This window comes from Saimiri boliviensis, chromosome 2 (genome assembly GCF_048565385.1).
Source record: "Saimiri boliviensis isolate mSaiBol1 chromosome 2, mSaiBol1.pri, whole genome shotgun sequence".
Classification (NCBI taxonomy): domain Eukaryota; kingdom Metazoa; phylum Chordata; class Mammalia; order Primates; family Cebidae; genus Saimiri; species Saimiri boliviensis.
This window is the reverse complement of record NC_133450.1, coordinates 217,801,628-217,816,374: the sequence shown is the minus strand read 5'-3', so window position 1 is coordinate 217,816,374 and position 14,747 is coordinate 217,801,628. Positions and strand designations below refer to the sequence as shown.

At 45.6% G+C, this 14,747-nt stretch overlaps 1 protein-coding gene across 4 annotated transcripts in view; it reads left to right on the top strand.

Annotated features, from left to right (window-relative positions):
- The first annotated feature begins 498 nt into the window (after window positions 1–498).
- Window positions 499–14,747, top strand: part of SCAI (suppressor of cancer cell invasion) — a 198,912-nt gene continuing 184,663 nt past the window's right edge. For 2 of the 4 annotated variants that reach the window (XR_012516677.1, XM_074395335.1), the window contains exons 1-2: window positions 499–651; window positions 1,364–1,408. Coding sequence is in view for 3 of the 4 variants with exons in the window: in XM_074395335.1 (XP_074251436.1) it covers window positions 599–651; window positions 1,364–1,408 (98 nt within the window). In the remaining variant the exon portion in view is untranslated. The remainder of the gene's footprint in view (window positions 652–1,363; window positions 1,409–14,747) is intronic. The other 2 variants (XM_074395333.1, XM_074395332.1) reach the window with 1 other exon arrangement.

Here is a 14,747-nt window from a genome sequence, read left to right as displayed (position 1 = left end):
TCCTATTTGAGGAGTAGCTGTGAGCTGTGAGACAATTTCAGCAAGATGTAGGGACAGGGATCGCATTCGAGGTGGCTTAAAGGAAGCACGTTTGTGAGAGTTGCCTCACTGTCGCACTTGCTAGAGGAAACTGGGATATTTCAGGCTTGCTTTCGGTCCTGGAGCGGTGCAGAGGTATGGGGGCGCCAGCAGGTGTGTGGGATGCAGGACTTACAGCCAGGAGAACCTGGGGCAGGTGTCTGGCGCCGGGGGTGCAGTTCCTACTTTCCGGCGGATGGTGGCGCCCCGGTCTCCTCCGGCCCTGCTAGCAATCTCTAAGGCACCTCCGCCGCCACCTGCAGTCTCAACCAAACCTCTGGGTGGGCAGCGCGGGATGTGACGGCCCGAGAGTCCAATCAACTACCAGGTTTCCGTCCACATTACGGCTCTAGCCAATAGGAGTCAAGGAGAGGCGCGGAGGAGGCGGGTCCCGCGGCAAGCCTTGCAGAGGCGCGAGGCCCTCCTCCCGCCTCTCCGCCTACTCCAGCCTCCGCCGCCTCAGCTTCCCGAGCGAGCCCTGCGGCCGCCGGAGCAGCTCCCGCGGCGGAGCAGGAGCCGGATGGTCAGAGGAGCCCGGCAGCCCCAGCAGCCGCGGAGTCGCCTGGCCCCCAGGTGGGGCGGGGGCTGGGTGGAGGCCGGGGTTGGGGATGGGGCGGGGGCCAGGGAGCGGGCCCAGGGGCAGCGGCTCGGGGCCGCGGAGCATTCGGGGCGCAGAGACCGGAGGGGCGGGGGGTGCAGACTGGGGGGACCCGGGGGGCGCCTGGAGGCGGCAGCGCGGGCTGGGCGCGATTGCATCTTCGAGGCCAGGTGAGAGGGGCGTGTGAGGGAAGGGGCGCCGAGGGGTGAGGCTGGGGACGCTGGGCTGGGAGGGGCAAGGCGCGTGTGCCCCCGGAGGGGCCACGGAATGCGGGGGTCGCCGGGCCCGGAGAGGCGGGGCGCGGAGGGGCCGTGCACAATCGGGAGCGGGTGGTCACTGGAAAGGGGAGGCTGGGGGGGGCTTGCGGGGGTGACGAGGCAGACAATGAGTAGGTGGAGGTGGGTGATTTTGGGGAGCTCGGCTGTGACGAATAGCGGGGCTGAGGATGGGGTGAGGGACCAAGAGGGTTTGGGCTCAGGGGGAATTGGGGGAACGGTGAGTCCCAGGAGTGCTTGGTCTTGGTAAATAGGGGAAACAGGGCATAAGGCATTTGTAAGGTCAGTTCTGGGCTTGGCGAGCCTGTGGTCCTAGAGGGTGGTCCATGTAGTTCTTGACTGGCATGGTAGCGCCGGGAGATGTTTTCTTGTATGTTACTTTTAGTTACTGTCTCATTTGTTTGGTCTGTAGACTGACTGGCACAGTGGAGAAACCGCCTCGAAAACGGAGAAGCAGGTAAGGCAGTGCTTTCCTATTTTGTCTTACGTTTTTCTTTTTGCTTGGCTGCACCTGTGCCGTACTGCATACTTGTACCCTGTCAGTAGATGAAGTTTCTTATTCATCCCCTTCTTAAATGACTATAACCACATGCATGATTTTTCTTTTGAGGACTTCAAATTACCTCCTCTACTGTTGATTTTTTTTTTTTTTTGTATCTAAGATAATGTGGGAGACATGGATAACTGAGAAATCCTACTTTTTTACTTCATAATGTTGTGTAAGGACCTCAGCAGGACCTTTGTAGTTTTTTTTGTGTTTTTTTTTTTTTTTTTTTAATTTTTTAACCTTACCCATAATTTCAGTTTCTCCAGCATCTCTGTTTAAAAAGCTAACACTGGCTGGGGTAGCTCAGCCTTCAATCTCAGCACTTTGGGAAGCTGAGGCAGGAGGATCATTTGAGCCTGAGAGTTCAAGACCAGTCTGGACAACAGAGCAAGGCCCTGTTTCTACAAAAAATTTAAAAACTAGCCAGTCCCATAAATGTATATACCTACTATGTACCCACAAAAACAAAAAATTATGTAAAAAAAACCCAAAACCAACTAGCTGAGCAGGTGTTGTGGACCTGTAGTCAGCTTCTCAGGAGGCTGAGATGGGAAGATCGCTTGAGCCCAGGAAGTCAAGGCTGCAGTGATATAGTGAGCGGTGATCATGCCACTACACTCCACTGTGGGCAACACACCAAGACCCTGCCTCAAAAATAAAATAAACTAATTTTATTGAGCATCTACTATGTGTCAAGTACTGTGTGCAAATGCTGTGTGTATTTTCTCCTGTAATCCTCAAAGCACCCTGAGAGAATATGTAGTGTCATCACTGTTTTACAGAAGAGGGAACTGTGGCACAGAGAGGCCAAATATTTACCCAAAATAATGCATCTAGTAAAAGATAGAATCAAGGTTTGAATCCAGACAGTCTGACTGCAGAGCTTAAGCTCTTAACTGTTTTACCATAATGCTGCTGATAGACAGTTGAACCTAGGTTTTCTTACTGCTTTATCTTTTTTCGTTGGACACAGTGTATAGTTAACTCAAATGGTCGAACCTTAGAAAAATAGAAACAAAGAGTTTAAGTAGTCCACAAACAAGTGAATTAGTCTTTTGAGTAATGAAGAAGAATATTTATTTATCACACATACATTTTTAACTGCATTCCTTGTGAGAGGTACTACATAGCGATTCTGTGTAGTCATTAGATGATTCCTTTTTCACAGATGTTGGCATTGGCCTAGAGAATGTAAGCTACTGTAGTTCTGTGACAGTAGGACTACTTTCATAGTTAATATCTGGCAAGTTATTGATGTTTATACACAGAAAACCTCAACAGGAAATAGATACGAAGTGCTGTTGGTGGAAGTGCCAGCAGAGTTCCTTTGTCACATTTTAGGCCTGTACTGTCCAATCCAGTAGCCATATGCAGGTTGAGCACTCAGAATGCATCTAGCATGACTGAGGAGCTACATTTTAAATTTTATTTAATTATAGTTAAATTAACTTGACAAACTGCTACTTGATCACCTATTGGAAAATGTTCAAGTATGTTTTGAACAACTTGGGTATGTGAATCTGTTTTTTTCATCTGTCATTTTATGAAATCTAAATATAAGTTTCCAATGAGAATTTGGTGTCTGAAATAAGTATAAAATACACGCTAGATTTCAAGTTAGTACAAAAATTGAATAAAATTGATGACAGTGAAATAATATTTTAGGTATATTGGATTTTTTTTTTTTTTTTTTTTTTTTTTTTGAGACAGAGTTTCGCTCTTGTTACCCAGGCTGGAGTGCAATGGCGCGATCTCGGCTCACCGCAACCTCCGCCTCCTGGGTTCAAGCAATTCTCCTGCCTCAGCCTCCTGAGTAGCTGGGATTACAGGCACGTGCCACCATGCCCAGCTAATTTTTTGTATCTTTAGTAGAGACGGGGTTTCACCATGTTGACCAGGATAGTCTTGATCTCTCGATCTTGTGATCCACCCGCCTCGGCCTCCCAAAGTGCTGGGGTTACAGGCTTGAGCCACCGTGCCCGGCCCAGGTATATTGGATTAAATAATATTTTTTTCTTTTTTTTTTTTTTTTGAGGCAGGGTCTGGCTCTATCACCCGGGCTGGAGTGCAGTGGTGCCACCTCAGCATACTGTAACCTCCACCTTCTGGGCTCAAGCCACCCAGCCAACTCAGCCTCTGACTACCGGCGCCTGACACTTCACCCAGCTCTTTTTTTGTTTTGTAGAGTCAGGGTTTGGCCATGTTGCCCAGGCTGGTCTCAAACTCCTGGGCTCAAACGAGCCTGTCACCTTGGCCTCACAAAGTGCTAGAATTACAGGTGTGAGCAGCCATAACCTGGCGGTAAATAAAATTATTATTAAAATTATTTTCATTTATTTCTTTTCTTTTTGAGACAAAGTCTTACTTTGTTGCCCAGGCTGGAGTGGAGTGGCATGATCTCGACTCACTGCAATCTCTGGCTCCTGGGTTCAAGCAATTCTCTTGTCTCAGCCTCCCAAGTAGCTGGGATTATAGGTGCCAGCTACCATGCCTGGCTAATTTTTGTGTTTTTAGTAGAGACGGGGTTTCATCATGTTGGCCAGGCTGGTCTCAAACTCCTGGCTTCAAGTGATCTGCCTGCTAGGTCTCCCAAAGTGCTGGGATTACAGGTGTGAGCCACCGGACCTGGCCTTCACTTATTTCTTTACACTGTTTATTTTTTCTTCTGAGACAAGGCCTGACTCTGTTGTCCAGGCTGGAATGCAGTGGTGCAATCACAGCTTACTGCAGCCTTGTCCTGGCTGGCTGAAGCAATCCTTCTACTTCAGCCTCCCAAGTATCTGGGCCTACAGATGTGCACCACCATGTCAGGCTAATTTTTTTATTTTTTGTAAGAGACAACGTCTCACTGTGTTGCTTAGGCTGGTCTCAATCCCCTATGCTCAAGTGATGTGCCACCTTTGGCCTCCCGAAGTGGTAGGATTATGGGCGTGAGACACCGTACCCAGCCTTTCTTTTTACTTTTTCTAATGTGGCTACTAGAAGATCAAAAGTTATATACATTTAACTTGCATTGTATTTCTTTGCATTGTATTTCTTTTGGATAGCACTAACTCTCATTACCTCACTGCCAGGCTCTTCAGTAGCCTCCTGAGTTTAATCTGTAATTCCCTCCCTGTATTGTACAAGTTGATCTTGTAATTCTCTTGTTTAGGATACTTCTGTGGTTCCTTATTACTTATTCAACATCATTCAGACTTTTAGCCTAATCATATAAAAAGGTTGCCTTTATTTTACTCCTTTATACTTTCCCAGCCACGGTGAATACTTTGGCCATATAAATTTTCAATGATGGAACTATTAAATGTCTACTTTTAAATGATTTAACTTTCTTTCTTTCTTTCTTTCTTTTTTTGAGACGGAATTTTCACTCTTGTTACCCAGGCTGGAGTGCAATGGCGCGATCTCGGCTCACCGCAACCTCCGCCTCCTGGGTTCAGGCAATTCTCCTGCCTCAGCCTCCTGAGTAGCTGGGATTACAGGCACGCGTCACCATGCCCAGCTAATTTTTTGTATTTTTAAGTAGAGACGGGGTTTCACCATGTTGACCAGGATGGTCTCGATCTTTCGACCTCGTGATTCACCCGCCTCGGCCTTCCCAAGTGCTGGGATTACAGGCTTGAGCCACCGCGCCCGGCCAGAGACGGGGTTTCACCATGTTGACCATGATGGTCTCGATCTCTCGACCTTGTGATCCACCCGCCTCGGCCTCCCAAAGTGCTGGGATTACAGGCTTGAGCCACCGCGCCCGGCCCAAATGATTTAACTTTCTGGTGAAGCTTTAAGATGAAGTAATTGCTAATGTAACTCTGTGCTCCATTTGCCATTCCCAGAACTTATGTTCCATCTTTGTTTGGCTTTTGTTTTTGTTTTTGGATTTTTTTTTTTTTTTTTTGAGACACGGTTTCACTCCAGTCCAGGCTGGAGTACAGTGATGTGATCATAGCTCCCTGCAGCCTTGACTTCTCAGGCTCAGGTGATTTTCCCACTTCAGCCTCACAAGTAGCTGGAACTACAGACGTGCATCACTATGCCCAGCTAATTGTTGTATTTTTTGTAGAGGTGGGGTTTTACCATGTTGGCCAGGCTGGTCTTGAACTCTTGGGCTCAAGCAGTCCATCTGCTTTAGCCTCCCAAAGTGTTGGGATTACAGGCGTGAGCCATTGTATCTGGCCTGCTCTAGGTTTTTGTATGTGATTTCCTTTCCTCTCTGGAATATTTTCTCCTTGCTCCTTGACAAGCCCCCTCCTTTAAGAGTGCTCAGTGAGGGCTTCCCTCCACCCTCCCTCTGCGCCACATTATTGGGTCCCATGGTGGCCTGTACGTACACTTATATGAAAATAAGTGGCCAGAATTTGAATTCAGCTCTGTCAAATGTAGTTTGTAAGATCATGTGCAAGTTAGTAAACCTGTCTCTGCCACAGTTTCCTCATCTGTATAGTAGAAATAATAGTTCGGCTGGATGTGGTGGCTCATGCCTATTATTTCAGCACTTTGGGAGGCCTAGGTGGGTGGATCACCTGAAGTAGGGAGTTTGAGACCAGGCTGACCAACATGGAGAAACCCTGTCTCTACTAAAAATACAAAATTAGCCAGGTGTAGTGGTGCATGCCTATAATCCCAGCTACTCGGGAGGCTGAGGCAAGAGAATTGCTTGAACCCAGGAGGTGGAGGTTGCGGTGAGCTGAGATCATGCCATTGCACTCCAGCCTGGGCAACGAACAAAACTCCATCTCAAAAAAATAAAATAAAAATAATAGTGTGACCTCCTTAAAGTTGTAAAGTGCCTAGAATAGTGCCTGGCAATAAAAAGTACACAATACATTTTAGGTTAAAAAGCACACATCAAATATCTTTTATTTCCCACGTCTTTTCAAAATGAATGGATTAAAAATAAAGGCCAAGAAGAAATGAAAGAAGCAGAATAAAGCCAGTGGCAAAATTAGTGCATAGACCAGAAAGTCCTGCCTTATTGCTAATGGTTGCTTTGGTGTCTGGCTCTTAAGTTTTCAAGAGTAAAGTGAAGAAGAAAATAAAATTCAATTTTCAGATTCATGGTGTCTCTCAAATCAAACATGTGTTGTGAGTTTTCAAAGATTGCTTCTTGTCTAGGCACAGTGGCTCATGTCTGTAATCCCAGCAATTTGGGAGTCCGAGGCAGATGGATCACCTGAGGTCAGAAGTTTGAGACCAGCCTGGCTAACATAACAAAACCTCATCTCTACTAAAAATACAAAAATTAGCCAGGCATGGTGGCACATGCTTGTAATCCCAGCTAATTGGGGGACTGAGGCTGGAGAATCGCTTGAACCCGGGAGCTGGAGGTTGCAGTAAGCCGAGATTGTGCCACTGCACTGGGCAACAGAGCGAAATTTTGTCTCAAATAAATAAATACAGATTGCTTCTTATATTTCTCAATCCAAGTTGAGTATTGCCAGTGAACAGTCTTGACAAAGTCAAAGCAATGTGGTTTTGGTATATGGCTCTCTGATGGTTTGGCTTGATTTAGAGGTAAAGAATGATGCTTATACTGTGGGACTATGCGTATTTTGTTCACTGTTTATTCCCAGCAGATAGAATAGCATCTGGCATGTAGAGAATAGTTTATTGAGTCCTTAAGCAGTTCTCCATGAATATGAGTAAGCATCAGGTTGCAATGAGTTTATTTGCTCAGTTCAGAATCATGAGGCCACATATTCTGCATGTCTGATTTAGGTCAGATCCTGATCAAGTCAGGATTTTGACCCGAATGGAAAACCAGCATACATATTTAAAGGTCCTATGGGTAGGACCAGGATTTTCCTCAGAAAACAGTGCTGGGATTGCTCTAAAACTAGAAAACAAAATGTACAGTTAAGACCCCAAAGATGAATTATAGAATAAGGATGTAATGGTTCTAGCCAGATATTTTAAAAAATAGGTATTAGTGGCTGGGCATGGTGGCTCACACCTGTAATCCCAGCACTTTGGGAGGCTGAGGCTGGCAGATCATGAGGTCAGGAGTTGGAGATTGGCCTGGCCAACATAGTGAAACCCCGGCTCTACTAAAAGTACGAAAGTTACCTGGGTGTGTTTGCAGGCACCTATATCCCAGCTACTCTGGAGGCTGGGGCAGGAGAATCGCTTCAACCTGGGAGGCAGAGGTTGCAGTGAGCCGAGATTGTGCCATTGCATTCCAGCCTGGGCAACAGAGCAAGACTCCATCTGAAAAAAAAAAAAAAAGATAGTATCAGTTTTTTTTTTTTTTTTTTTTGAGACGGAGTTTCACTCTTGTTACCCAGGCTGGAGTGCAATGGCGCGATCTCGGCTCACTGCAACCTCCGCCTCCTGGGCTCAGGCAATTCTCCTGCCTCAGCCTCCTAAGTAGCTGGGATTAAGGCACGCGCCACCATGCCCAGTTTTTTGTATTTTTAGTAGAGACGGGGTTTCACCATGTTGACCAGGATGGTCTTGATCTCTCGACCTCGTGATCCACCCGCCTCGGCCTCCCAAAGTGCTGGGATTACAGGCTTGAGCCACCGCGCCCGGCAGTATCAGTTTTATACTGTGGCCATAGAAATTCTGAACATCAAATGATATTACTTCCTATTAAACACTTCAGGATAAATTAACTGAGGCAGATGAATTGCTTGAGCCCAAGAGTTTGAGACCAGCCTGGGCAACATGGTGAAACCTTATCTCTACAAAAAATATAAAAATTAGTTAGGTATAGTGGTACACACCTGTAGTCCTAGCTACTTGAGAGGCTGAGATGGGAGGATCACCTGAGTCTAGGAGGTGGAGGCTGCAGTGAGCTGTGATCGTGCCAGTGCACTCCAGCCTGGGCAACAGAGTGAGACCTTGTTCAAAAATAAAAGGTAAAATAGGCCGGGTGCGGTGGCTCACGCCCGTAATCCCAGCACTTTGGGAGGCCCAGAAGGGTGGATCACGAGGTCAGGAGATCGAGATCATCCTGGTCAACGTGGTGAAACCCCGTCTCTACTAAAAATACAGAAAATTAGCTGGGCATGGTGGCGTGTGCCTGTAATCCCAGCTACTCAGGAGGCTGAGGCAGGAGAATTGCCTGAACCCAGGTGGCGGAGGTTGCGGTGAGCCGGGATCGCGTCATTGCACTCCAGCTTGGGTAACAAGAGCGAAACTCTGTCTCAAAAAAAAAAAAGGTAAAATAATTGTTGCATGTAGCTTTCAGTAATTGATTAAGGGGTCTGCTATGTAGAGTTGTTGACAATTGTATTACATATGTAGTACATTTTAGAAAACAATTGACAGAATTATGATTTTTTTTGAGGCCGAGTTTTGCTTGTTGCCCAGGCTGGAGTGCAATGGTGCAATCTCGGCTTGTCACAACCTCTGCCTCCTGGGTTCAAGCAATTCTCCTGCCTCAGCCTCCCGAGTAGCTGGGATTATAGACATGCACCACCATACCCAGCTCATTTTGTATTTTTAGTAGAGATGGGGTTTCTCCATGTTGGTCAGGCTGGTCTTGAACTCCCTACCTCTCTTGATCTGCCCACCTCAGCCTCCCAAAGTGCTGGGATTACAGGTGTGAGCCACCACGCCTGGCCCAGAATTACAATTTTTTAAAATTTTTATTTATTTTTGAGATGGAGTCTCACCCTGTTGCCCAGACTGGAGTGCAATGGTGCTATCTCGGCTCACTGCAACCTTTGCCTCCTGGGTTCGAGTGATTCTTGTGCCTCAGCCTCCTGAATAGCTGGGATTATAGGCACACACTACTGTGCCCAACTAATTTTTTGTAGAGACAGAGTTTCCCCAAGGTGGCTAGGCTGGTCTCAAACTCCTGGCTTCTCTGCCTGCCTTGGCTTCCCAAAGTGCTGGGATTATAAGCATGAGCCACCATGCCTGGCCTAAAATTATGATTTTTATTTTAGGATATTGATGTTAAATAATTCTTTTTGATAGATGTTAGTGGCTGAGTTATCTTTTGAGAGCGTTTCTAGTGCAGACCAGACTGTATGACAGTTGAAGAAAAACGAAGACTGTTGGAGATAAGAACCTCATGCAGTATTATTACTTTGTGTCTTTTTCTCCCTCAATAAAACTTATTTCCTTATCATAGTTCATCTTTGTACCCTTAGTAATGAGAGGGAGCTCAGTAAAACTAGTGAACCAGTAGATGAATTGGTGGCAAGAGGAGTTAGTATGGGATAGGTTGGTGGTCCAGAATAATGTGATACTATTTAATGTCCCTGATAAACTGGACTGGATTGAAAGAAGTTTTAAGATTAGAAAACTTGGTCTCTATGTGCTTTTGGAAAATTCTGAAGAATCCAATATGTGTGCTAATAATGTTTGGGTTTTGAGTTAGGGAATCCTTTCTGGTCCTATTAGGAATAAGACCCATTTGTTTGGATAGGATTCACATTGATAAAAGCTTTACTGTATGTTTTGGGGGCTCGTTTTTTTTTTGTTTTGTTTTTTTGTTATGTGTTTAAAGCAAAGGGATTTGGGCATTTTGTTGGTGTATGTAATTTGTTTAAGAAACATCTGAATGCTTTCTGGTTCTGGGTTCTAGGAATATAGATATAAGTGAGATGGCCCTTGCTGGGGAAAATCTCATGTATTAATGGGAAGACAGACACTAAATATGAGTTCGCGTAATGACTTTCTATGTATATACAAAGGTTTACACAGTATATACAAAGGGTTTATAGAAATTCTGCATACCAGTAGTGAGGGCAGTTTCTTTTTTCTTTTTTTTTTTGGAGACGGAGTTTCGCTCTTGTTACCCAGGCTGGAGTGCAATGGCGCGATCTCGGCTCACCGCAACCTCCGCCTCCTGGGTTCAAGCAATTCTCCTGTCTCAGCCTCCTGAGTAGCTGGGATTACAGGCACACACCACCATGCCCAGCTAATTTTTTGTATTTTTAGTAGAGACGGGGTTTCACCTTGTTGACCAGGATGGTCTCGATCTCTCGACCTCGTGATCCACCCGCCTCGGCCTCCCAAAGTGCTGGGATTACAGGCTTGAGCCACCGCGCCCGGCATGAGGGCAGTTTCTGCAGTCATTTATCTAAGCCCAAAAGGTTTAGAAGGTTAATTTGGTGGTAGTGTGGCAATTGAAATGACAGAGATGACAGTCTAGATGTAGACTGACTAGTAATGAGGTCTAAGGTAAGCTAAATTCAGGACCTGAACCAAGACAGTGTCAGGAGTGGAAAGAAAGGTGTTTTTAAGAGCATGGGCTGTGGTGTCAGACTAAGGGGTGGTTCTCAACTAAAGGGGATTTTGCCTCCTAGGGGACATTTGACAATGTCTGGAGACATTTTGTGTTGTTACAACTTGGAGCACCTAGTGGGTATAGGCCAGGCATGCTGCTGGACATCCTAAGATGCATGGGACAGCATCCTAACCTAAGAGGCCCCCAGCTCAAAATGTCATTCATGCTGAGGCTGAGAAATCCTGGATTCGAGTTTGAATCCTAGCTCTTCTAAATGTCCTCACCAATACTCGGTCTTGTCACTCTTTTTTTTTAAACAGGTCTGTAGAGGTATACATTGGCATACAATGAGCTGTACATATTTGAAGTGTACACTTTGATAAGTTTTGAAATACATGTGTACCCTTGAAACCACCACCATAGTTTGCTATTCTGTGGGTATATAGTGGTACGTGTCATTGTGGTTTTCATTTGCCTTTCCCTGATGGCTAATGATGTTGAGTATCTTTTTATGTGCTAATTTGCCGTTCATATAACTTAGTGAAGTGTCCAAGTCCAAATCTTTTGCTCACTTTTTGTCAGTTGTTTGTCTTCTTACATAGTTTTATAAGAGTTCTTTATGTATTCTAAAGACAAAATTTAAAAAAACAAATTCTTTTTTTTAATTTTTTTTCGAGTCGAAGTCTTGCCCTATCACCTAGGCTGGAGTGCAGTGGCGCGATCTTGTCTCTCTACAACCTCCACCTCCCAGGTTCAAGTGATTCTTCTGCCTCAGCCTCTGGAGTACCTGGGATTACAGGTGCCTGCCACCACGCCTGGTGAATTTTTGTATTTTTAGTAGAACTGGGGTTTCACCATGTTGCCTAACTGCTAACCTCAAGTGATCCACCCACCTCGGCCTCCCAAAGTGCTGGGATTACAGGCTTGAGCCATCTTGCCCGGCTACAAATTCTTTGTTAGGTCTGTTTTGCAGGTATTTTCTCCCATATATGGCTTGCCTTTTAATTTTCTCCGCAGTATTTTGAGATGCTTGTAGCTTGAATAATAGGTTGGATTGGAATGCTTTTAATTGAGACAGCAGACAAGAAGCAAGAGCAAATTTGGAAGGGTAAGAGCATAAGTTTCTTTTGTCTATAGGGAGCATAAGGTGCTTCAATGAACTGTCTCTAACCAGGCAGTTAAAAATATGGGTATTTTGCGGAGAAGCAAGATTAGGGATTCAGGTGTAGATTTTAAAGCACTCAGCAAACACTTGGTGCTTCAAGTTATGAAAATGAATGGAATGGCTGGGTGTGGTGGCTCAAGCCTATAATCCCAGCACTTTGGGAGGCCAAGGTGGGCAGATCTCAAGGTCAGGAGTTTAAGAAGACCCATCCTGGCTATCATGATGAAACCCTGTCTCTACTAAAAATTAGCCATGTGGTGTGGTAATGTGCACCTGTAATCACAGCTACCCAGAAGGGTGAGGCAGGAGAATCGCTTGAACTCAGGAGGCAGAGGTTGCAGTGAGCTGAGATCATGCCATTGCACCCCAGCCTGGGCAACAGAGCAAGACTTTTGTCTCAAAAGAAGAGAAGAAAAGAAAACGAATAAATAACCTAGGGAGAGCATGTTGAGTGAAATGCAAAGAAATAGAATGTTACAGTAACACGGTGTACAAGTAGACCAAAATACTTTCTGTTATTTGGGTGTTATCTCTTTCTCTGCAGTGTTACCTGTCCACTGCAGGGTATTTCTGCAGGTAGCAGTCAGACAGGTAGTGTTTATCTCTAGGAGTTTAGATCTCTGTACTCTTTGCTGAGAAACAGGTTCCAAAGGTAGTTTCATGGAAAACTGGAACATTTTTCTAATCTACACTGAAACACAGGACTTAAGAGCTCGTGGCAGGTTTCCCTCAGCAACATCCCTACAGCAAATGCAGTGGTTTTGGTAAAGCCATTTCTTGTAGCATGTGTCAGTGAAAACCTAGGGCATAATGCCAAACTTTGGTTCTGTGAAAGCAGACTCTGCAGGGCCAAGATAGCATGGTCAATGTATTCAGTGTTTTCATGGTAATATTTTCTTCAAGAATAAATCCTGGGCCGGGCGCGGTGGCTCAAGCCTGTAATCCCAGCACTTTGGGAGGCCGAGGCGGGTGGATCACGAGGTCGAGAGATCGAGACCATCCTGGTCAACATGGTGAAACCCCGTCTCTACTAAAAATACAAAAAATTAGCTGGGCATGGTGGCACATGCCTGTAATCCCAGCTACTCAGGAGGCTGAGGCAGGAGAATTGCTTGAACTCAGGAGGCGGAGGTTGCGGTGAGCCGAGATCGCGCCATTGCACTCCAGCCTGGGTAACAAGAGCGAAACTCCGTCTCCAAAAAAAAAAAAAAAAAAAAGAATAAATCCTGGAAGAGTCAAGCAGTGATTTTCAAGGGCGTTCAAAAAGAGCTCACAGGTCCCTAGGGACTCATTCAAGGGCTTCCTGGAGGGTGGAGTATCAGGAGTTGCCAGAGGGAGGTTAACAAGCCTAGCCTCAGGCTCTACTCCTATGTTTCATGTACGTATGTGTATTTTTATTTTTTTGAGATAGTCTTGCTCTGTCGCCCAGGCTGAAGTGCAATGGTATGATCTCGGCTCACTGCAACCTCTGCTTCCCCGGTTCAAGTGATTCTCCCACCTCAGCCTCCTGAGTGGCTGGGATTACAGGTGCCCGGCATCATGCCCGGCTAATTTTTTTGTGTGTATTTTTGTAGAGATGGGGTTTAACCATGTTAGCCAGGCTGGTCTTGAACTCCTGACCTCATGGTCTGCCCACCTCAGCCTCCCAAAATGCTGGGATTACAAGCATGAGCCACCATGCCCAGGTGGTATGTTTATTTTTAATTTGGAAAATTTCAAATACAAACCAGCTTAGAATACTACAGTCAGCCTGAATTGTTTTTTTTTTTTTTTTTTTTTTTGAGACGGAGTTTCGCTCTTGTTACCCAGGCTGAGTGCAATGGTGTGATCTTGGCTCACCACAACCTCTGCCTCCTGGGTTCAGGCAATTCTCCTGCCTCAGCCTCCTGAGTAGCTGGGATTACAGGCACGTGCCACCATGCCCAGCTACTTTTTTGTATTTTTAGTAGAGACGGGGTTTCACCATGTTGACCAGGATGGTTTTGATCTCTTGACCTTGTGATCCACCTGCCTCGGTCTCCCAAAGTGTTGGGATTACAGGCTTGAGCCACCGTGCCTGGCCTTAGCCTGAATTGTTAATCACCAGTTTTAACAACTTTCAACTCAATCATGTTTATCTTTATACCCCCAACTTCACCTAAAACATGTTCCATATATCTTATTATTCATCTGTAACTATTTCAGTATGTATTGTTGAAAGATAAACCTTCTTTTAGAATATATAAGCCTACTACCACTAACAGTAACTTGAAAATTAACTGTATTCCTGCCTGGGTGTGGGGGTTCACACTGTAATGCCAATACTTTGGGAAGTCAAGGTGGGAGAATCACTTGAACCAGAAGTTCTAAACCACCCTGGGCAACATAGCCAGACCTCATCTCTATTAAAAATTAAAAAAATTAGCTGTGTGTGGTGGTGTGTGCCTGTAGTCTCGCCTACTCAAGAGGCTGAGTCGGGAGGATTGCTTGAGCCAAGGAGTTTGAGGCTGCAGTAAGCTATCATAGTACCATTGCACTCCAGCCAGGCTGACAGAGCAAGATTCTGTCTCCCTCCTCAAGAAAAAAATTTAAAAATCAATATTCCCTTAATATCAGTGTTTAGATTTCCACAATTGGATAATATAAATATGTTTTTTTGACACGGAGTCTCGCTCTTGTTGCCTAGACTGGAGTGCAATGGCACGATCTCAGCCTACTACAACCTCTACCTCCCTGGCTCAAGTGATTCTCCTGCCTCAGCCTCCCGAGTAGCTGGGATTACAGGCACATGCCACCATGCCCGGCTAATTTTTGTGTTTTTAGTAGGGATGGGCTTTTACCATGTTGGTCAGGCTGGTCTTGACCTCCCAACCTCAGGTGATCCTCCTGTCTTGACCTCCCAATGTGCTGGGATTACAGGCGTG